Source organism: Pan troglodytes, chromosome 16, assembly GCF_028858775.2.
Source record: "Pan troglodytes isolate AG18354 chromosome 16, NHGRI_mPanTro3-v2.0_pri, whole genome shotgun sequence".
Classification (NCBI taxonomy): Eukaryota; Metazoa; Chordata; class Mammalia; order Primates; family Hominidae; genus Pan; species Pan troglodytes.
The window spans coordinates 37,637,526-37,660,808 of NC_072414.2; the positions used below are offsets into that span (position 1 = coordinate 37,637,526).

The following is a 23,283-nucleotide window of genomic DNA, read 5'->3' on the forward strand; positions in this document are numbered from 1 at the left end:
CAGGGTCAAAGGGTAAGTTTCCAGAAGGGTTTTATTGACTCTAGACTCCTGGAAACACTGTATGAGCCTGTCCTACTTACCGTGGGCCTCCAAATCCCCTTCCTACAGCTCTAGGTTGCTTCTCAGATCTGAAATATTGAAGAAGTTGTTGGGGCACCAAAACTCTGGAATTAAGTTAATCTTAACAGCCCCTCAGCTCCTCTTTCCCATTCCCTATTATTTTTCCCCCTCTCCAAGGCCTTTCTTTCTTTTTGTAGCTCCTCTGTCCTGCCAGCTTTCTCTAATCCCCTTGTGCAGGCTTCCTCTTCTCCAGTCGGGAGGATGGAAATGATATAATTAAGTCATTTTATTAAGAAGTTAGTAACCTTAGCAGCTAGAAGTGTTAGTCCCCAGCTGGACACTTGCATTTTAATAAAGGGTTCTTGGAGCAGTGTTGAACCCTAAGAACTGGACTTGACGGTAGGATTTGGGGCACTGTCATACCCAGGGAGGGAGATATCATGAGCCGGGGCCACTCAAGGTTTACAAGTGGATGGAGTCCTGGATGTCAGGCCAGCTTTGTGCGTGGGGTAAAGCAAAGGTCAGTCTTTGAGAAGGCTTAAATTCCTCTCTGCCAAAGCACTAACTGCTCAGAGTAGAAGCAGGTTTTCTTAAAGGTAAAGTGAGTCTCTCGGAGGAACTATTAAGGAGAAATTGTTTACTGAATTGGATGTAATAAAAGACTAGTCAGCAGCATGTGCAGATTCCTTCCATAAAATATAACTTTATGATACCAGGCAGGGCTCCTTTTATGGCTTTCTAAAATCATTTGGTTGAAATTGCTAGAGGTGTGGAGGGCCTTCACTTGTGTGTCTGTAGCCAGTGATTTGATTACATTATGTTTCCCTGGGCAAGCAGAGCCAGGAGGCCTCTGGATGGGGGCTGAGGCCTTGATTGCCCTGGTGGGTACTCTGAGTTGCAGAAGGTGGGTTTCTTGCTAGACGGTTTCTGTTTCAACAAGGTCTCAGGTGCCTTTTACTGCAAGGAATGTTGTAGGTCTCTAATTGTGGACTCGTATATCAGTTTTAATGGACTGAAAATCCACAGAAAGCACTGGGGAGTGTGCCTCCATGGAGAATGGGCCAACAGCTGGATACAACCAGATGGTGCCCTAGATCTTACGGATGGACAAGGATGGGTACAGACAGGTTATTAGGAAGGACTTAAAGAGGTGGGGAACCTGGTTCAAACAAAGTCCTCGATAGCCTGAACGTAGGAGGAAGGGGAGAAATGGTAAGTGTAGTCAATTGATAGCTACCAATTGGGTGCTCTCAGGAGACCTTGGGACCATAGCCAGTGGGGAAAGTGGTCTTGAGAGATGATGGGGACCAGCTGGAGCGGGCCAGACGCCGGCCTCCCTTCCTCCTGGAAAGAAAACACTTCAGTCCCATGATGGTTTCTACCTTGGCACTCACAGCCCTGTCTCTTCCCTTCCAGCCTGATCCTGCCTGAAGATGGTGCCACTGGTGGCTGTGGTATCAGGGCCCCGTGCCCAGCTCTTTGCCTGCCTGCTCAGGCTGGGCACTCAGCAGGTCGGCCCCCTTCAGCTGCACACCGGGGCCAGCCATGCGGCCAGGAACCATTATGAGGTGCTGGTGCTGGGTGGGGGCAGTGGCGGAATCACCATGGCTGCCCGCATGAAGAGGAAAGTGGGTGCAGAGAATGTGGCCATTGTTGAGCCCAGTGAGGTAAGCCTCCCCTTTTGAGGGCCTGGGTGTGTGTGTACGTGTGTGTGTGTGTGAGTGTGTGTGTGTGTTCTGGGGTTGGGTATGACTATCAAGCAATGGGTCTTCATATGTCCAGGTTAGGGCTTCTCCTGGGCACAGAAAGCAGCCTATCCAGAAGGACTGGGAGGAAGTGGAGGGAAAGAGATAGGGAGGACAGATCTCTTGGTTTTTAGTGTTCTCCTCTGTATTAGTTTCTTAGGGCTGCCATAACAAATTACTGCAAATTGGGTGGCTTAAAACAACAGACATCTATTCCCTCACAGTTCTGGAGGCTAGAAGCCTGAAACCAAGCTATGGGCAAGGCCATGCGCCCTCTGCAGCCTGGGTGAGAGGGATGGGCAGGTGGCTTTGTCTCATGCCTCTCTCCCAGCTTCTGGTGGTTACCCTGAAATCCTTGCCACTCTCTGGCTTGCAGCTGTGCCACTCCTTTCTCTGCCTCCATCTTCACAGAATGTTCTCTGTGTGTCTCTGTGTCCCTGTGTCTTCACATGACCCTTTTATAAAGCCACCATTCATTAGATTTATGGCATACTCTATTCAAGAATGACCTCATCTTAATTTGATTACATTTGCAAAGACCCTATTTCCAAATAAGGTTACATTCCCAGGTACTGGGGTTAGAACGTCAACATCCTTCTTTGAGAGAGATACAATTCAACCCATGACACTCTCCCAGTGCCAACCTCCTGCCCAGAGGAAAATCAATGGCCACTGCACTTGCCTATCTGTTCCTGTCTGGAGAAGGGATGATGAGTTGGGGAGCAGGAAGGCCTCTGGAAAGCTGTCAGTGGGCTTAGAAATGGAAATGCAAGGGCAGATTATAAGGGAGAAAAGGTAGCTGACACTAGGAGGGAAGACTGAGTAAGGCGCTGTCTCACAAAAAACATGTTAAGATTGTCCAAAAGCTTCAGAAAAATATTCAAGATTTTTGGTGGTTTGCCTAATGTTTCCTGTGGAACTAGGCATGTACTGGTTGGGAGCTGTATCCTTGGGAGGAAAAAGCAAAATGGATCAGGTGCCTGTTTCAGGGGGAGGACAGGACAAGGAAGACATACTCCTTTTCAAGATTTGTCCCCAGTAGGGAATGATGTTAACCAGGGCCATGATTTGAGAGGAGACTAGGGGGCAGTCTCTATCATTTTCCTTTTTAAAGTGACGTCTGTTCAATTCAGGAACCTCACTTTAAATGACAGTGGTCTGAGAGCTGTGTCAGGTGGCTACTGTTTCTGGTATATGTTGTATTTTAGCTAATGCGTGGGCGGGTCTCCCAGTCGGGCTTCTCTTCGTAAGGAGACTGGCTCTTCTGGGACCTGGGCACAATTCAGGCGGCCAGAATCAAGTTTGTCCTGCCCCGTGAGGAAGTACAGGACAGGAGTTTCTGGAAGGAGCTGCCAGAGCCCCAGGCTTGTACTTTCCCTGCTGAGTCTGGTTTAGTGATAGCTGGAGCTGATGTTCATAGTCTAAAAATAAAATCTGAGCTTGCATTTTTGCTCCTCTTACTGTTCAAGATAGACTGGCCATTGATGAGCTCTCATAAATGGAGACCTCTGTCTTCCTCCCTCTTGGATCACATTATTGGTTGTAGGGAGATTGCAAAGTCATTCCTGGTGTCCTCTTCACCTCTCTGTGGGTTTTGGCAGTGCTGGCCAGCTACTTTGAGGCATTTTGGCAATATTGAGAGCTCTTGGTCCCCAGTCTACTCTAAGTGGATTGGAATTCTTAGAGGCCATTAAACAAATCTGCCCTTTGCCCCTATGTCCAGAACTTTCACAACTAACTTAGATCAAGAATGGACTGTTGCTGGGCACAGTGGCTCAGGGCTGTAATCCCAGCACTTTGAGAGGCTGAGGAAGGCAGATCACTTGAGGTCAGGAGTTCAAGACCAACCTAGGCAACATGGTGAAATGCCATCTCTACTAAAAATGCAAAAATTAGCCAGGCATGGTGGCACATGCCTGTAGTCCCAGCTACTCAGGAGGCTGAGGCAGAAGAATCGCCTGAACCTGGGAGGTGGAGGTTGCAGTGAGCCGAGATCGTGCCACTGCACTCCAGCCTGGGTGATTGGGGTGACTGGGCGAGACTCTGTCTAAAAAAAAAAAAAAAAAAAAAAGGACCATCTGAAGCAAGAAAACTCCAGAAGATAGTGAAAGTTTGGGTATGCATTGCATTGTGGAGTAGGATCTGGTACTTATTGTCTTTGGTGTAAAATCTCTGAGTCTCTGAGAAAGTAGAAGAAGGGCTGTTCGGGAAACACAGCCCTCACTGGGCTCGGGAAACACAGTTGGAAGTTAATGAAGTTTAGAGGACCTCTGGAAGGGGCTGTAAACTTTCCAGACTTACCACTGTCTCCACATGCTCCTGAGGAACCATATCTAGGCTGCTGGGCTTAATTTTTAAAATATTTGTTCACATGAAGTATCCATAATATGTGTGTAGATATGCACGTGCATATAACATGTACATATTAAACACCAAATCAACCTTCAGCAATACATAATGCAGTGGTCACTAAAGATAGTTTATAGCTTTTCTGATGATCTTGGAAGAATTCTTGTGTGGAGTGACTGTCCTTCAGAGCTTACCGTAATAGGAGACACCTAATAGACGGAGCTAACTTTGTGGAGACTTTTCCATACGATGCTCTAAAGGTCAGGAGGGAGTGATTGAAAGAATCTAGCCCATACTGTTAGCTATGACCCCTTTTGATCAGTGTCAAATTGCAATAAATCTTCAAATACTTTGTTTCTCAGAGACATTTCTACCAGCCAATCTGGACACTGGTGGGTGCTGGTGCCAAACAATTGTCCTCATCTGGTCGTCCCACGGCAAGTGTGATTCCATCTGGTGTAGAATGGATCAAAGCTAGAGTGACTGAGTTTAACCCAGACAAGAACTGCATTCACACAGACGACGACGAGAAGGTAACCACTGGGGCCTTTGGATTTTTTGTTAATCTGACAGCTTGTATTAATATGCAGCCATCTTAAACTGGATAGCCTTGTGTTGAAAGAGCGGTATATATGCATGTGTGTGCATGAACGTATGTGTGTTGAATACTGCACAAGATGGCAGGGTATGTGGTAAGTGGAGGATAGATGGAAGGACAGAGTGATATTGAGTTAATAAACAACTAAGATAAGTATTTGTTGAACACCCACTGTGCACCCTATTGCTTAGTATACTATCTTGCACCTGAATGTTTATCAAACCATTTGTTTATACGTTGCTACATGTTAAAATAGCAAGCACCTTCCTCCTTCTCTTTTTCTGAAGCAATCAGATTTTCTACCGGTCGCCTAGCCTCCCAGAACAATAGGATGCTGGAAAATATCCATCCAGCCACCCTGGGGGGCACTCTGCCAGAACTGTAGGGGAATCCTGTGAGTCTGAGGTTCATGCCAGCGCTAAGGAGAATTGTTGCTGGAGCTTGAGGCTCACAACTGCTCAGCACCTTTTAGAAGTCTCCCACCCTCACCACTCAGGGGTCAAAGCTTTTCAGCAGTGGCCGCCCCATGTTTGACTGAGGTGATAAGAGCAGGATGGTGGAAGGCCTGCTCAGAAGCCATCTGCAGCTTTCTTTTCCCCCACCTGCTGCTGAGCCCAGGGCAGGGGCAGGCAGTGCAGCCACCGTGCTCTGACCTGTTCCAGGCTCCTGTGGTTTTTGGGCTCACAGGGTGTTATTGGTCTTAATCCTCTGCCCCTTCCCCCTTCAACTGGGGACTCTGGCATTTTCACGGAATTGTAGAATCAGAGTTGGGTGAGGATCCTAAAACGTTTTCAAGTCCAACCCTTCCTCCAACAGAGATTCATCTGCTGAGGCATTATTTTTTTTGAGACAGAGTCTCACTTTGTCGCCCAGGCTGGAGTGCAGTGACACAATCTTGGCTCACTGCAACCTCCACCTCCTGGGTTCAAGCGATTCTCCCACCTCAGCCTCCCCAGTAGCTGGGACTACAGGTGCGCATCACCATGCCTGGATAATTTTTGTATTTTTTGGTAGTGACAGGGTTTTACCATGTTGGCCAGGCTGGCTCGAACTCTTGACCTCAAGTGACCCACCTGCCTCAGCCTCCCAAATTGTTGGGATTATAGGGGTGAGCCATTGTGCCCGGCCTGCTGAGGCATTGTTAAGCTTTTTTTGGGTCATGGATCTTTCTGGGTACCAGATGAAAGCCCTCTCTAGAAAAATGCACCTATGTATCAGATTTTGCATTTGCTTTTAGGGAGTTCAGAGATTTTCTGTAGCTTTTCCCTGGACCCTGATCAAGAGTACCTGCTTTGGCTGAGCATGGTGGTTCACACCTGTAATCCCAACACCTTGGGAGGCTGAGGTAGGAAGATCACTTGAGCCCATGAGGTCAAGGCCAGCCTGGGCAACATAGTAAGACCCTGTCTCTACAAAAAAAATTAAGACATTAGCTAGGTGTGGTGGTGTGTGCTGTGGTTCCAGCTACTTGGGAGGCTAAGGTGGGAGGATCACTTGAGCCCAGGAGTTCAAGGCTGTGGTGAGCTGTGATTGCGCCACTGCACTCCATCTTGGGTGACAGAGCTGTCTCCAAAAAATAAAAAAATAAAAAAAACACAAAAAGAAAAAAAGAGTACCTGCTGTATAGCATTTATGATCCTTGGCTTTCTGGCCTCCATTCATTCATTCTATAAATATTTATTAAGCATCTACTATAAGCCAGGTGCAGTTTTAGGCATTAAGGATATGTGAGTGAACAAAAACAGACACAAATTCTTATTGAACTGGATATTATATTCTAGTCAGGGAGAACATACAATCAACATAGACATGATAAGTAAATTATATAGTATGTTAGAATATGATGGTTATTCATGAAAAAAAAATTAGAGCTGATTTGGAGCTAATTGGTATTGGGGCACGTGGAGGTGGGGGATTGAATTTAAAATAGGTTAGTATTTACATAGTCCATGGCCAAGGAGTTCTCTGATAAGTTAACTCTTCATTTTTTTAGACACGTGGGTTATATGAAAGTTCTGTCTTCACTGAGCCAGAATCCACCTTCCTGTAACTTTTTTTGTATTCTTTCTTCGACACCCAGGATGTTATTGTTTTTAATACACTTAATACCTTTCTTAATACTTTTATTCCTTGTTTTGTCCTGTTGTGTATGAGAGAAGAATGTCTTCTCTCTTTTCTGTGGAGAAACCCTTCAGCTATTTGAAGATGGCTCTTATGTTTTATGTAAATTTTCTCTAGGTAGATGTGTCCCTCCATCCTCATGTCCCTCAATTCTTCCTCACATTTCATGGTTTCCAGTCCCCCCAGCCCCCTCTTTATTCTGCTTTAAACACCATCTGGCTTGTTAGTGCCCCATGAAAGAGGTGCCTGGAAAGAAGGCAACTTTACAGAACAGCCCAGAATAGCGTGGAGCCATTCTCTCCCATGATCTCATGCTGCATAAGTTAGCATTTGCCTTTTTCGTGACAGTTACCACGGTGCTGATTCATGCTGGGCTTGAGGTCGGTGCAAATTGCTGGGCCCTTTTCACATGACCCACGATCAAGTCAGGCTTCCCCCATCCTGAAAAAGTATAGTTGTTATTGATTTTACCTAAAGGCAGAAATGAATATATATAAGCAAATACCTATATGTATATATATTTATTTTAATTAAAATTTTTATATATGGCTTTTGTCCTGTTAATAGTTCAGAACTTTCTTATTTTTCTCAATGTCTCCTCTCCTCTCCCCTCCTCTCCCCTCCCCTCCCCTCCCCTCCTTTCTCCTCCTCTCCCCTCCCCTCTCCTCTCCTTTCTCCCATCCCCTCCCCTCTCCTCTCCTTTCTCCCCTCTCCTCCCCTCTCTTTCTTCCTTCTCCTTCCCCCTCCCTCCCTCCCTCCATCCCTCCCTCCATCCCTCCCTTCCTTCCTTCCTTCCTTTCTTCCTTCCTTCCTCTCTCCCTCCCTTCCTTCCTTCCTCCCTTCCTCTGTCTCCTTCCTCCCTCCCCTCCCCTTCCCTCCTCTCCCCTCCCCTCCTCTCCCTTCAGCCTTGCTCTGTTGCCCAGGCTGGAGTGCAGTGGTGAGATCACAGCTCACTGCTCCTTGAACTCTTGGGCTCAAGAGTTCTGAGCCGATCTGCCTTAGCCTCCTGAGTAGCTGGGACTACAGGCACACACTACCATGCCCAGCTAATCTTTTAAAAAATTACTATGAAATGTCTATTTAGTAGTTGAGTCTAGAGTTTTGCAAAGGATTAATAGCCTATTTACTAAGGTGTTCGTGTCAGAATTTACGTCTTCTGACCCCTGTGTAATATGAGAATACTTGCAGATATTCAGCCTTCTGGCAAGGTCTACACTGTTGTGTGTAACTGCTCAAAAGTCTTGTCTATAAGCTTTTGCTGTTCCTGGGGGTTTAGGTCATCTGACCTGAAAACTTGAACTCATTCAAAAGGCTTGAGGTTTTCTTCTTGCTTTCTTGCTATGGAGGGTTTATTCTCTCTTAATGATTTTTTCCCCATAATCTTAAGCTGGCATGTTTTTAGTCCTTAGACATAATGAATATTATGCTCTAATAAAATAGAGCGTAATCAATATTATTTGCATCATGCTTGGTGGTGGCCTGCACAAACCAAAAGCTCCTCTTGTTTCCAGTGGTCATATGTTTCACCTGTAGATCATCACTACCAGACCCCATGCTAGCTCTTACCTAATATGCCCGGATTGCTCAACATGGTTTGGCCGGCCATTTAACGGGCCTGGTGCCCTTTCCTACAGAAGATGGAATTTCAATACATCATCTTTCTTTATTTCTTTCTTTCTTTCTTTTTTTTTTTTTTTTTTGAGATAGAGTCTCTCACTGTCACCCATGCTGGAGTGCAGTGGTGTGATCTTGGCTCACTGCAACCTCCACCTCCTGGATTCAAGCAATTCTTCTGCCTCAGCCTCCCGAGTAGCTGGGACTACAGGCGCCCGCCACCATACCCAGCTAATTTTTTGTATTTTTAGTAGAGACAGGGTTTCACTATGTGGGCCAGGCTGGTCTCAAACTCCTGACCTTGTGATCCACCCGCCTCGGCCTCCCAAAGTGCTGGGATTACAGGCATGAGCCACTGCACTGGCCAAGACATCATCTTTCTATGGATAGGCAAAACATACAGATGAAAATGCTTATACTATCTTCCACTTAGAGAAATTGTACTTTTCACAAGCAACTGAAATCATTCATCTATCCATTCACCCACCAAACATTACAGAGTTCCTCACTTTAATTTAGTGACTGTGCTAGATTCTAGGAATGTAAGGAATAAGACATAACTTTTATCCTCTAGGAGTGGTCAGTGTGCTGGGGAGAACAAGTGCTAGGAAGCCTCATGCAGACTATGCTGTGGAGCTCCTGGGAGGGGCCAGTGGTGAGGGTGATCGTGTCATAATGGGAAAGCCTGCTGTGGAGGTGGCTTTGGGGCTGAAGCTCCCGGATGCCAGGGCAGGGCCTCTTGACTGCACGTTACTTCCCTTGGCTCCTCAGCCAGAGCCAAGCACTCTCAGGTCTTGGAGTCCTCTCTCTCCAACTGCGATTCGCTCGGGTTGCTTGCTCTGCTCCGCCATTTAGTACAGGATCATAGTAATCACCACCTGTTTCTTCTTTCTGGGCTCCTGAGTCTCACTGCAATCATTCTCCAACTCCAGTTTTCTAGGCAAGTTCTTGTACTTTACGGCCACTTTGTTTACACTTTTTGGCCTAAACTTGTCTTCCTCTTTGTCCTAAACCCACATTTCCATCATGCTACTTATGGATACAATACCCATATTTGAAGAAGGGACTTTTTTCATCCCATACAGGTCATTAAATAAGATCAGGTACACTATGTCATAGCCTTTCAATGACCTTGAGATTGCTCAAAAGAGCAATCTCCCAATTACGATATTGGTCCAATCCACATGACAGGTCAGACTTGCTTGGGACTCACATATTACCCAATAGATTTTAGTTTCTTATTTTTAATATACAATATACTAATATATATTTTTATATATATATTATTTATTTATTTATTTATTTATTTTTTTGAGACAGGGTCTCACTCTATCACCAAGGCTGGAGTGCAGTGGTGTGATCTCTGCTCACTGCAACCTCCACCTCCCAGGCTCAAGCGATTCTCCCACTTCAGCCCCCCTGGGGACTACAGGTGCATGCCACCGCACCTAGGTAATTTTTGTATTTTTTGCAGAGACAGGGTTTTGCCATGTTGCCCAGGCTGGTCTCCTACTCCTGAGCTCAAGTGATCCACCTGCCTCGGCCTCCCAAGGTGCTGGGATGACAGGTGTGAGCCACTGTGCCTGGCCTACCCCATAGATTTTAGACAGTGGATTGTCTTTTAAGATTAGGAAGCCCTTCTCTTACCTCTCAATACGAAAAAGTGTTAATACAAGCACTGTACAAATAATTGTGGCCTCTCACTGTGTAAACACATAGCTGTCTCAAGCTTTCTGGGGCTAGGCAGCTTACAAAATATTTGTGAAGCAGTGAGGTGTGAGGCATAGACGGCAGAGGGCATGATGGGAGTGGACATGCATCCCTCCCTGCCAGTCTGCCCACCTCCCCCAGCCCCAAGACATTCAGATTAAAAAATGGGAACCTGGGCAGGACTCCCAACCTTGTTCTGCTTCGATTTTCTCATCTGTTCTATGGGCTAATAATATTTCCCTGCCTCCCTTAGGCCACATGGAACCACATCTGGGGCCTGAGTCAGTCCTTGAGTTGCTGCTTCTTGAGTCCTGGTCTAAAATAATGTCTTTTTGTGTTGCAGATCTCCTACCGATATCTTATTATTGCTCTCGGAATCCAGCTGGACTATGAGAAGGTACTGTGTGAAACTGTTTCTGTGTTATGCTGGCTTATCTATGCCAGGAGCAAATGCTGCATTTAGTTGCTTTATTATATTCATTTTGACAAGAAAGGGGTTCTAAGAAAATCTCTTCTGGTTTTATTTCTTGGCAGTCCTTTTACAGTTTTAAGGAAGTCTTCTCTAAGATTCTGTCAATAATAACCATATGTTCTAGCTTTAAGCTTTAATTAGAGTTCAGCATGCTCATGCCTTAATGATTAATTCTTGCAAAACAGCAGTTTTCTTTCCACATTTGTAAGAAACATGTCTTTCTATGTGGGACTGAGTTGGCTGTATTGAAGATTACATTCTGCTTTGGAAGTAGGGTTTAGATTATAAATTTTAAAGCAGACTTTAAGGGGTGGAACACCAGCAGTTAGCTCATCTGTTGCTGGAGGGACATTTGGGTTTTGTTGTGTCGATGCTGGGTTTTTAGTGTGAAGTAACCGATGCAATGGAAATGCCACCCAGAAGTTCCTCAGATCCCCCTTTTCAGTGAGCCAGATGCAATTTGAAAGTTGTGATATTCAACTTTATTTTTCTAAAACATAGCAGAGTAAATCGGTAAATATTATCATTTCCAGAAGGTTGTTGGGGACTACAGATAAATAGTTGGAGTACAGGAAACATCTGTGCTAACCGGGTAACAAGCTTCAGGAATGTGACCTGGGCAAGGGCCTCAACAGAGTTGGCCCAGTAAGAATCTTTGAAGTGTGTTGAATTGTGTCATGTCCAGGGGAAGGGTAGTGAAAATGTCTTGGGTTGTGTTGTGGGAAAGTTCAGAGAAGCTACAAGTTGTTGTGAATGTTGTAAGATGGTTTTGAGTCATGGTGCCGTGGGTCGTGAGTCTGTTATAATGACAGACAAGCTATGAAGTAGACGATATGGAGAAAGGCGTTTATTACAACTACTTTCAAGGGGGCCATACCTTCCAAAAAGGCCCCCACAGTGTTGACCTAGCAAAGGCAATGCGTCTCCATGGTACTGTCTTCCCAAAGCCCCAGTGTCATGTGAGAAGCACTGCAGAGGCCAGTGCTCAGAGTTCATAGCAGCCTCTTGTAGCAAACCAAGTCACAGAGATATTTAAAAGTAGCCATTATTATGGAATCTCTATTACATACCAGGAACCATGGTAGGAATCAAATATTGTTTCTTTTTTCTTTTGAGATGGAGTCTTGTCACCCAGGCTGGAGTGAAGTGGTGTGATCTCAGCTCACTTGCAATTTCCATTTCCCAGGTTAAAGCAATCTCCTGCCTCATCCTCCAGAGTAGCTGGGATTACAGGTGCCCACCACCATGCCCGGCTAATTTTTGTATTTTTTTTAGTAGAGACGGGGTTTCACTGTGTTGGTCAGGCTGGTCTCAAACTCCTGGCCTCAAGTGATCCACCCGCCTCAGCCTCTCAAAATGCTGGGATTACAGGCGTGAGCCACTGCGCCCAGTCAGGAATCAAAAATTGATTCTTTACAACTACTTGTGAGGGAGGCATTTTTATCTTCACTTAATAGATGAGGAAACTGAGGCTAAGGGAATGTAATAACTTAACCATGGTCACTGTGCTACTTGGGACTCTTTGATTGCAATTTCAAGGAAACTACTCAGGTTGGTGTAAATAAAAATTAGAGATCATTGATGAAAATACTGAGATGTTTCTAGAACACTAGGGCAAGGATGTAGCTGGGCCTCTGGCAGGGCTGGATCTCCACTTTGGGTTCTGTTGGACTCAGGCAGCCTCTCTTTGTCCATCTCTCTTAGCCTCTTTCTCAGGCCAGCTTCACAGGGTCTCTGCAGCAGGCCGTCCTGCCTGCCGGTTTACTCTGTGTGATAGGATAGTCCACGGCTCCCCAGTGCACAGCCTGTTGCTGGAAGCCAAAGGAGGAGTCACATCTCATCTCTTTCCCTGACTCTCCCTTTCCCTCTCTCCCCTCCTCTCTAGCTCTCTCTGCTTCAGAATTCCCAGGGAAGCAACTCTGACTAGATGAGGGGTCAAAACCAACCTTTTTGACACAGGTTTTCCTGAAAGGAACTTGGTTACCACTTTACGGCAACTTTTCCATCAACGACAGCTTCTTAAAACTAGAGAAAACTAATGAAGGTGATAAGACATCAACGGCTTGTTTCTGCTTGTTTATCTCTTGGATAGTGAGATTTGCTTTGGGAACTAGAAGGTATGGCGGTCCTGTGCGAAGACCCCCAGGCAGGTGGGCAGAGGCCTTGGTGTCTGGTTCTTTAAGATTCTGGGCAGGGCTCCATCCATTCTAGGGGTTAATATTCCCCTGCCTCCCTCAGAGGTACATAGTGAATATCCATTGTTAGCATTGATGTGAAACTTTGAAAACATTTAAATGCAAGGTGATTTTATAATAATAATGATATTATTATTGAGACTGCCAATGTTACTACTATCTAACTGTAACAGGGGTGAACAGTAACAAATAGTTGCTTTTAACATTGAGTGTGATAAGTAATGAACTCAGGCTACTGAGGAGATGAGAGGACTCTGTTTCCTTGAGACCTCAGGGATAAGTGTCTGGAGTGACTTTGGAGGTGGCCCAGAGAATGGGCTGGGGAGGCTCTGAAGGACCAGCCCATCTTGATGACTGTTTCTTGATGATTGAAGTTGAACCTGCTCTTGCTGAGAACTGAGGCTTAAGTCTCTTTAACTCAGTCTGTGACATCTTCATTGCACTCTATGAGCCTTCTAACATTTATAATAGGTGTCCAGTTGATCTTATTGGCAATAATCAGCTAACATTTACAGGACATTTGCCATGTGCATGTGTCCTTTACATGCATGGCCTCATTTGCTTCTGCCTACAACCCTGTGAAGCAGATACCTTATCCCCATTTCACAGATGGTGAACGTTAAGATTCTCAAACCTGAGTGTGCATCTGAATCACCTGGAGGGCTTGTTAAAACACGGATTGCTGGGCCTGCTCCCAGAGTTTCTGATTCAGTAGGTCTAGGGTGGGGCCTGATAATCTGCATTTCTAGCAAGTTCCCAGGTGATGCTTGTGCTGCTGGTCTGAGCACCACACTTGGAGACCTACTGGCTTAGAAGTATTAGGTAATTTACGCGGGTCACAATGCTAGTAAGTGGAAGAGCCAGGACTCAAACTGGTATGTGGGATCCTAAAGTTCATGTTTTTAGGTACCTGGCTTTAATGCCTTTATCTAGAGTTTGGACTGGTACAACCTGATAAAGAGTGATTTAAGTTTGCTATTCTTGATGATATAAATGGCTCTTGGTCCTGCCAGTTGTTCTTTCCAGTGAGGCAACTGGGTCTCCTAAAAGGAAGGCTGGCTGGCGTCTTGTCCTCACTCCGATGGTGGGAAAAGTTGTATTCAAATTGTATTCTCAAGGCCAGGGAGTTGGAGGGTTCCTCTGAGCTGAGCCCATTCTGCAGTTTGACAGGTGACTACAGGTGCCACAGCTCTGGTCTTAGAACCCTCACTCACCTGCCTGCTCTAGGCATGTGGGTATTGGAGGGTAATGATAGTACTGAAATATTTGAAAGGTTGTAGAAATGGCAAAGAACAAGGACTCTAAAGACATTTGCACTTTTGTTTAAAATAATTTTTGTGTACTTTGTTGCAGATTAAAGGTCTACCTGAAGGTTTTGCTCATCCCAAAATAGGGTCGAATTATTCAGTTGAGACTGTAGAGAAGACATGGAAAGCTCTGCAGGACTTCAAAGAGGGCAATGCCATCTTCACCTTCCCAAATACTCCAGTGAAGTGTGCTGGAGCCCCTCAGAAGATCATGTACTTATCAGAAGCCTACTTCAGGAAGGTATGCTTCCTTTCCGGGGACAGAGATGAGCAGGGCGGACAGTGCTAATTCACTGATTGCAAGAATTCCATTTTATCTCTATTGTAATCCCTTTTTTATCTCTGAATTTTTATTACATGTGTACAAAATTAGTTAACTGGAAGTTTATAAAATATAAAAGAGGAGAAAATCACTCATGATCCAATTGCTTTAATAAAGCTGCAGTTTTCAATTTGACATGGCTTTCCAGCTTTTTTTCTGTGTACTTAAATCTGGTTACAGTCATAGCGTACATGAAAAATTTAGCTGTATTATATAATATTATATAGTCTTTGTTACATACTTTTTAAATATGTGTGTAAAAGTCTACTGGATGCCGGGTGTGGTGGCTCTCGCCTGTAATCCCAGCACTTTGGGAGGCCGAGGTGGGCGGGTCACCTGAGGTTAGGAGTTCAAGACCAGCCTGACCAACATGGAGAAATCCCGTCTCTACTAAAAATACAAAAAAAATTAGCTGGGCGTGGTGGTGCATGCCTGTAATTCCAGCTACTCGGGAGGCTGAGACAGGAGAATTGCTCGAACCTGGGGGGCGGAGATTGTGGTAAGCCAAGATTGTGCCATTGCACTCCAGCCTGGGCAACAAGAGCGAAACTCCGTCTTAAAAAAAAAAAAAAAAAAAAGTCTACTGGAGAGATATGTTAGAGACTGTTTAAATATTTCCATATAGTGAGACAATTAGTTGCAGATTGTTCATTTTTATCCATAATGCTATCCACTACTTCCACTCAAGTTTAAGGTCATGAATATTTTCTGTCCCTTGGGTATACATTAAAAAAATATGATAGGGAAAATGCCAATTTAAAAAGCAAAAAAATGTTCTCATAGAACTTTAAACCTTCAAGAAAAGAGATATTTGGGCAGGAGGAGACTTTCTCAGCATTCTCCAAATGCTCTCTGTGTAAGAGCAGGTGTCTGCAGCTCAAGTACACCTGGCTTAAGCTTGTAAGGGAAGCTGTTCTTGCCCTCCCTGCTCTTGCCTGGGGTTTGACATTTAGTTTACCAAAGTGCGGTTTGGCTTGAGACAGTGGCAGGATTTCTGGCAGCCCATAGTCGTGTATGGGGACAGATGGGAAGAAGGGTGGGGAAGAACGGGCTGGGGAGTGGTTGAATGTGCTCATGGAGGCTGGGACTGATCAAGACCTTCCCCTGAGCTCTGTAAACTGTGACAACCCTGTGAGGTAGGGAATTAAAGACAGTTCCAGTAATCATTTCTGACTCCAAGAAAGTTCATTCTGGGTCATAAAGGGTTGGCACAGCCTTTTGAGACACTTACCCATTTGAACTCTTCAAATGGTGAGATCCGGGTGAGCAAATCATGAAAGGAGCCGAGCAAAGGAAAGAGGAAGAAACCAGCTGTTTCTTCCGTCCTGGAAACTTCCTTTGTGTAACTCTTTTCTCCCAAGTCTTGGATGGCCTATGAGGAAGGTTCGAGTACCAAAAGATCTTAGGCATTTGGGAGAATATTGGCCTCTCTGATCTTAGGCATTTGGGAGAATATTGGCCTCTCTGAACAATATCAAGAAGGTAGGAACTCAGGGTTTTGTTGTTACTGTTTTTTAGTTTAGTTTTTTTTTTTTTTTTTTTTTTTGGAGACATAATTTTGCTCTGTCACCCAGGCTGGAGTGCAATGGTGCAATCTCAGCTCACTGCAAACTCCGCTTCCTGGGTTCAAGCCATTCTCCTGCCTCAGCCTCCTGAGTAGCTGGGATTACAGGCGCCTGTCACCACGCCCAGCTAATTTTTATATTTTTGGTAGAGACAGGCTTGTCTCAAACCATGTTGGCCAGGCTGGTCTGGAACTCCTGACGTCAGGTGATCTGCCTGCCTCGGCCTCCCAAAGTACTAGGATTACAGGTGTGAGGTACTGCGCCTGGCTGGAACTCAGTTTTGCTCACTGCTGTTCCCTCAGCACCTAGGACAGTATCTTGCCAACTCTAGAACTTTGTTAAATATTTATTGAGTGAATGAATACATGAATATATGAATAAACATTCCATTCTACTCTATTCTATCTTGACCTGGACCTAACCTTCAGCTCTGGCCTTCAGCTGAACAGTGCCCACCTCAGCCCCCAACTCAAGTGTGTACTTAGTTGTATGTCATGGGCAGAACATAAGGAGGAGGCAGTGGATTGGTCTACCCGTTGCCCTGCCAGGACATAATGGTGGCAAAAGCTAGCAAGGTCCCTGCTGAGGGTTTTAATTCTTGTCTGGATTTAAAAAAAAAAAAAAAGGCAGCTGCAGTCATGCTTTGGTGTTAATGGTTTTCTTATTTTTCTCAGACAGGGAAGCGATCCAAGGCCAATATCATTTTCAACACTTCTCTTGGAGCCATTTTCGGGGTTAAGAAGTATGCAGATGCCCTGCAGGAGATCATCCAGGAGCGGAACCTTACTGTTAACTACAAGAAAAACCTCATTGAAGTCCGAGCCGATAAACAAGAGGCTGTATTTGAGAACCTGGACAAACCAGGAGAGACCCAAGTGATTTCAGTGAGTGGTGAGGCTAAGCTGTCAGCCTGAAGCGTTGTCTGCTGAAACGTGCCATAGATACATGGGGGCTCACACCACCCTATCTGCCATCATTGTGTGCTGGGGAAGACTGGGTGAAATGAGCATCTTAGGGAAGTGTTAGGGCAAGAAGGTAGGCCAAAATGGGTGGGGAAGAGAAAGATGTAAGAGGCTGTGTCAGTGGGAGGTGAGAAGGTGTCGTTAGCTGGTGCCAAGTGAATTTTTGTCCTATTCCTTTGACTCAACTTTTCCTGGCATCGAGTCACTTGAAGTAGCCAAAAATATTCCACAACTTTGGTTACTGTGTAGAGGTAAGGGAGGGTTCCTCGAATGCAAGATCTGGTGATTGTCTCAATTGGTGGCATGTGAGAAACAGTCCTGCTTGTGAGCAGGAAGTAACCCTGTGAGTAGTTCAAGAAAACAGGGATTGGCTGGGCATGGTGGCTCACGCCTGTAATCCCAGCACTTTGGAAGGCCAAGGCAGGCGGATCACTTGAGGTCAGGAGTTCGAGACCAGGCTGGCCAACATGGTGAAACCCTGTCTCTACTAAAAATACGAAAATTAGCTGGGCGTGGTGGCAGGTACCTGTAGTCCCAGCTACTGGGGAGGATGAGGCAGGAGAATCGCTTGAAGCCAGGAGGTGGAGGTTGCAGTGAGCCGAGATCACACTATTGCACTCCAGCCTGGGCAACAGAGCGAGACTCCGTTTCAAAAAACAAAAGAAGAAAGAAAAAATAACAACAGGGATGTCTTTCACTTGTGGAAGAGGCTATCTTTAAAAATATTTCCCCTTGAAGGATCTGGCAGAGCTACCATACTTCTTGGAAAGATTTGGCCTTTGTTGTATGGGGTTGGCCTTGGTGTCTGAATTTCTTCTTCTGTGAAGTGGGAATAGTACTTTCTGGAGGTGTTATGAGGTTAAGAACAAGTTGTAAAAGCATCTGGAGAAGCATGCATGGAAGAATATTTGTTTACATCATTTTGGCAAAAGCTGTTGGCAATGAGAAAATGTTACAGAGTCAGATTTTATTCATTCAGAATTTTTCAAGAAATGAAGGGTTCCATAAAAAGGAATTTTGAGGTGAACCAAAGACTAGGCTTCTAAACTTCAAACTTCAAATTTTAAGCTTTTTAGCTCAGCTCTTTCTAAAATTTATTGCATACATCTTTCCTTTTTAAAATAGTGCACTAAATATCACTTGAAATGTTACTGATGATTCAGGGTCATAATTTTAAAAACTTTTATTTGGAAATAATCTCAGGCCGGGCACTGTGGCTCTTGCTTATAATTCTAGCACTTTGGGAGGCCGAGGCAGGCGGATCACCTGTGGTCAGGGGTTCGAGACCAGCCTGGTCAACATGGTGAAGCCATCTCTACTAAAAATACAAAAATTAGCTGGGCGTGGTGGCACATCCCTGTAATCCCAGCTACCCAGGAGGCTGAGGCAGGAGAATCGCTGGAACCCAGAAGGCGGAGGCTGCAGTGAGCCGAGATTGTATCACTGCACTCCAGCCTGTGTGACAGAGTGAGACTCCGTCTAAAAAAAAAAAAAAAGAAAAGAAATAATCTCAAACTTAGAGAAGTTACAAAATAAAAATAGTACAAAGAAAATTGTATGTAGCTTTTACCTAGATTCACTTGTAGAATTTTACCGTTTGCTTTAGCTTTATCATTTGATTTCTTCCTTCCTTTCTTCTTTTTCTTTCTTTCTCTCTGTCTTCTGTCTATCTGCCTTTGTCTATCTATCCATCCATATCTAGTTTTTCCAAGGAAATTTACATATATCATGCATCAGCTCTCTTTAGCCCCAAATACTTTAGTGTTAATTTTCTAAAATAGAAGTGTTCTCTTACATAACCACAGTACCATTATCAACTCAGGAAATTTAGCACAGATATAATTTTTTAACTTACTATTTGTATTCCAGTTTCGTTGATTGGCCCAACTGTGTTTATAGCATGTTTTCCTCCAGTGCAGGACTCAGGCTACAGTCAGGTATTACATTCAATTGTGAGGTCTATTTAGCCTCCTTTAATCTGTGACGTTTCTATAGCTTTTCTTTGTCTTCTATGACATTGATATTTTGAAATAATACAGCCCTCTCCCCCACCACTTTTCTTTCAGTAGAATGTTCCTCATTTTGAGTTTGTCAATGTTTTCTTGTGATTAGTTTCAAGCGTTGATATGTATTTATTTATTTATTTATTTTTGAGACGAAGTCTCTCTGTGTTACCCAGGCTGGAGTGCAGTGGTGCAATCTCAGCTCACTGCAGCCTCTGCGTCCCAGGTTCAAGCGATTCTCTTGCCTCAGCTTCATGAGTAGCTGGGACTACAGGTGTGCACCACCATGCCCGGCTAATTTTTTTATTTTTTATTTTTAGTAGTGACGAGGTTTCACCATGTTGGCCAGGCTGGTCTCGAACTCCTGACCTCAAGCCATCCACCTGCTCGGCCTCCTGAGGTGCTGGGATTACAGGCATGAGCCATCGCACCTGGCCTCAGGCTCTGTTTGTTAGACTGGAACATTGCATAAGCATTGTGCCCTTCTAAGGTATCACATTTGCAAGCATACAGTGTTCCTCTGCCCTTCATTGGTGATGTTAATTTTGATCAGCAGTCAAGATGTGGTCCAGTTTTTCCATGGAATAATTACAATTTGTTTTCTCCCTTGCTACTAATAAGAAGTCTGTGGGAAGACACTTTAAAACCATGCAAATAGTCTACTCATTCAAGTCTCCCCACTAGAGTTAGCATCCATTGATGATCCTTGCCTAATCAAATCTTTACTATGGTGGTTGCAAAATGGTGATTTTCTAACTGTGACACATCCTGCACATTTACCGGTAAGCTCTTGGCATTCTTTCAGTGAGAGTCTTTGCTTCTTAATTAACTATTGGTATGAACTCATGAGTTCCTATATTTTTTCTTATGGTGTTATCATTCATTATTGTTTTTAATTATTTTGGTGCTCAAATTGTTTTGGATTTGGTCAGTAGATTTCCCTTCCAGCTGGCTCTTGTGTCCCTGTGACATGCCCCATCATGTGTTTGAGCACTTCCTTTACTTTCTGGTGTCACAGGTTGTCCCAGGCTCATCTAGTATCTATCTGCAGCAGCTCAGGGTCATCATTTTGAATAGCTCCTGTGTAGTTATGCACACAGAAGCTACTGGAATGTTTGGAGCTAGTTATCACTTTACAAAAGGGTCTCAAATTACTGCTCTTTGTTTTTATGTGTGTCCTTTTTGTAGTTTTCCTTTTTCCTGGCTGTCAGGCAGTTGTTAGTGACTTTGGGAGGTCCCTCCAGCTTTAGCTCTTTTAAATTGCTGTTCCTCAAATGGCCTCACTCAAATGGGCTATGAGTGAGAGCTCATATGAGTGAACTCATTTTTACTTTACAAAAGAGCCCATTTGAGAGAGTCCGTTTGAGTGAGCCCAAGTTGGGCTTTCACTAAAATGGGCTATGAGTAAGAGCCTGAAGCATACTTTTATGAACAAAGTGTATGAACTTGAGTGCATGAACTTAACTTTGTTAGTACTTCGGTTCCCAGCTGTCCTCTGGATAGCTGAGGTTGTAGGTAGGGGTGTGGATAAATGAATGGTTATTATTCTTCTAAGAGGTTTGTAATTAAAGAAGATATTTGTGTCCCCTTTGAATTATAGGATTTCAGGTCAGATATTTAGTTCCACTCTTAAAATCTGAATTTCAAAAAATCCACCAGAAGGATGTAAAGCTGTGGCTCTTAACCCTGGCTACATATTAGGGAGCTTTTAAAATGTGCTGATGCCTGGCCTCTTTACAAGAGGTTTTAATTAATTGGTTTGGGGTGCAGATTGAGGATGGGGAGTTTCAAAAATTCCCCTAATGACTAATGTTCAACCAAGATTGAGAACAACTGGTGTGAAGAATTGGGCCGGATGTGGTGGCTCACGTCTATAATCCCAGCACTTTGGGAGGCCGAGGCGGGTGGATCATGAAGTCAGGAGTTTGAGACCTGCCTGGCCAAGATGGTGAAACCTGTATCTACTGAAAATACAAAAATTAGCTGGGCATGGTGGCGGGAGCCTGTAATCCCAGCTACTCGGGAGGCTGAGGCAGAGAATTGCTTGAATCTGGGAGGTGGAGGAACTAGAAGACACTTTGGAGATTGTCTAGTCTAGTGCATTTCTTTATGGATAAGCAAACTAAAGACCGAAGAGATGAAGTGACTTGTCCAAATAATAGCATTCTATTTTTCTTTGTAAATGAACCTGTTCCTTCAAGCCAGAGATTGTAAGCATGTGATCCACAGATTTTACATATCAGAATCACTAGCAGATTTTGTTAAAGTACAGATTCCCGTGCTTTACCCAGATCTACTAGATTGGGATCTTGGCATGGTGCAGTCTGGGAACCTGTATTTTCCACAAGTCTCCCCAATGCTGCTAATAAACATTAAAGTTTGAAAACCACCACACTGAATGGACTATGTATGTTAATAAAGGAGAACCAAGTTATTTATCCTATACAGTTACAGAAATAAATGATAGATAATGAACAAGCTACAACAAAGTGCCAGTGTTTGTTTGTTTGTTTGTTTGTTTCTTTTTTTTTGTAGACAGGGTCTCACTCTGTTACCCAGGTTGGAGTACAGTGGTACAACTGTGGCTCACGGCTCACTGCAGTCTCTACTTCCCAGGCTCAGGCAATCCTCCTACCTCAGCCTCCTGAGTAGCTGGGTCTATAGGCATGCACCACCATGCCCGGGTAATTTTTGTATTTTTTAAAGACTGGGTTTTGCTATGTTGCTCAGGCTGGTCTCAAACTCCTGGGCTCAAGTGATCTGCCCGCCTTGGCCTCCCAAAATGTTGGGATTACAGGTGTGAGCCACCACACCTGGCCCAATGTTAATTTCTTTTTATTTCTTTTTTTCTTTTGGAGGCAGGATCTTGCTCTGTCACCCAGGCTGGAGTGCAGTGGTGCCATCTTGGCTCACTGCAACCCCCACCTCCCAGCCTCCAGCAAGCCATCCTCCTACCTCAATCTCCTGAGGAGCTGGGACAACAGGCATGTGCTACTACGCCTAGATAATTTTTTATGTTTTTGGTAGAGAGGGGTGTGACTGCATTACCCAGGCTGGTCTCGAACTCCTGAGCTCAAGCGATCTGCCCACCTTGGCCCCCCAAAGTGTTGGAATTACAGGCATGAGCCACTGCACCTGGCCATTAATTTCTAATAAATCCATAAAGTAGACCCTTTTGTAGGATGTTAGCTCAGGTAAAACTCCATACCTTTATGATGATTATATGAAAGTATTCAGCTTTTCTTTTAGAAAAGAGGTGTGGAATTTATGTGTACTTGTGAAATTCAAACACATTAACTCCACCGAGATGACTCTAGTAAGGTTTAGACCTCAGTTCAAAAACGTAGTTCTAGGTCAGGTATGGTAGCTTGCACCTGTAATCCCAGCACTTTGGGAGGCTGAGACAGGTGGGTTGCTTGAGCCCAGGAGTTCGAGACCAGCCTGGGCAACAGAGCATACCGAGTCTCTAATAAAAGAAACAACAACAACAACAAACTAGCTGGGTGTGGTGGTGCGTGCCTCCTGGCTGAGGCAGGAGGATTGCTTGAGCCCAGGGGTTCGAGGCTATAGTGAGCTATGATCAAGCCACTGTCCTCCAGTCTGGCAACAGAGTGAAACACTGTCTCAAAAGTAGTTCTAGTAGACTGTGGAAATGCAGACAGGAGATTAATAATTTAGTAGATGATAGCTGTTGACCATTTCATCCATTATCCTGCAAACATGCATTCAGTTTCAATGTTCATTAACAGACCTGACCTCAGGGACCCATGTCCCCAAGAGCCACCCTCCACCCAAGATTATCCTGCAGATGAGCAGCAGCCATTTGCAGTGCTCCTTCCCTGAGGTTAATTAAGCTTATATTTGTCTGAGAGTTGTAATAAGTACAAGTCATCTTCCTAATTCCCATTGCCATCAGTGACTGCTGAGCCTCTCGGAGGGCATGGGGCCATTGGACTTCTTGTGGAAATGAAGGGCTATTGACTATCTCAAAAGGTTGGAATTGTCTTCAAATGCTTAAGTTTTTACCCTAATGACATGTCGTGAACATTTCAATCAATGTGTCCTTAACTGGACCCACTAGCAAATTGATGAATTTGCTGGAAGGAGTTTGTTAAAAATAAATAAAAAGAATAATAAGAACCAACTACAAAATGTGAAAGAATATTACATAAACAAAAAAATTAAATGAGCCCTCAAAAGTGATTAGGATGGGTCAGTGCACCACTACCAAAGTAACCTTGATACGGTGTTTTGGAAAAA

The 23,283-nt window shown here is 44.4% G+C and overlaps 1 protein-coding gene across 9 annotated transcripts in view; it reads left to right on the forward strand.

The window, feature by feature from the left end:
- Positions 1-23,283, forward strand: part of SQOR (sulfide quinone oxidoreductase) — a 58,473-nt gene that overhangs the window by 25,769 nt on the left and 9,421 nt on the right. For all 9 annotated transcript variants that reach the window (XM_063794929.1, XM_063794930.1, XM_001164179.7 and 6 more), the window contains 5 exons: positions 1,477-1,727; positions 4,517-4,687; positions 10,541-10,594; positions 14,218-14,412; positions 16,733-16,942. In XM_063794929.1, the coding sequence (XP_063650999.1) occupies positions 1,494-1,727; positions 4,517-4,687; positions 10,541-10,594; positions 14,218-14,412; positions 16,733-16,942 (864 nt within the window). In that variant the 5' untranslated portion in view covers positions 1,477-1,493. The remainder of the gene's footprint in view (positions 1-1,476; positions 1,728-4,516; positions 4,688-10,540; positions 10,595-14,217; positions 14,413-16,732; positions 16,943-23,283) is intronic.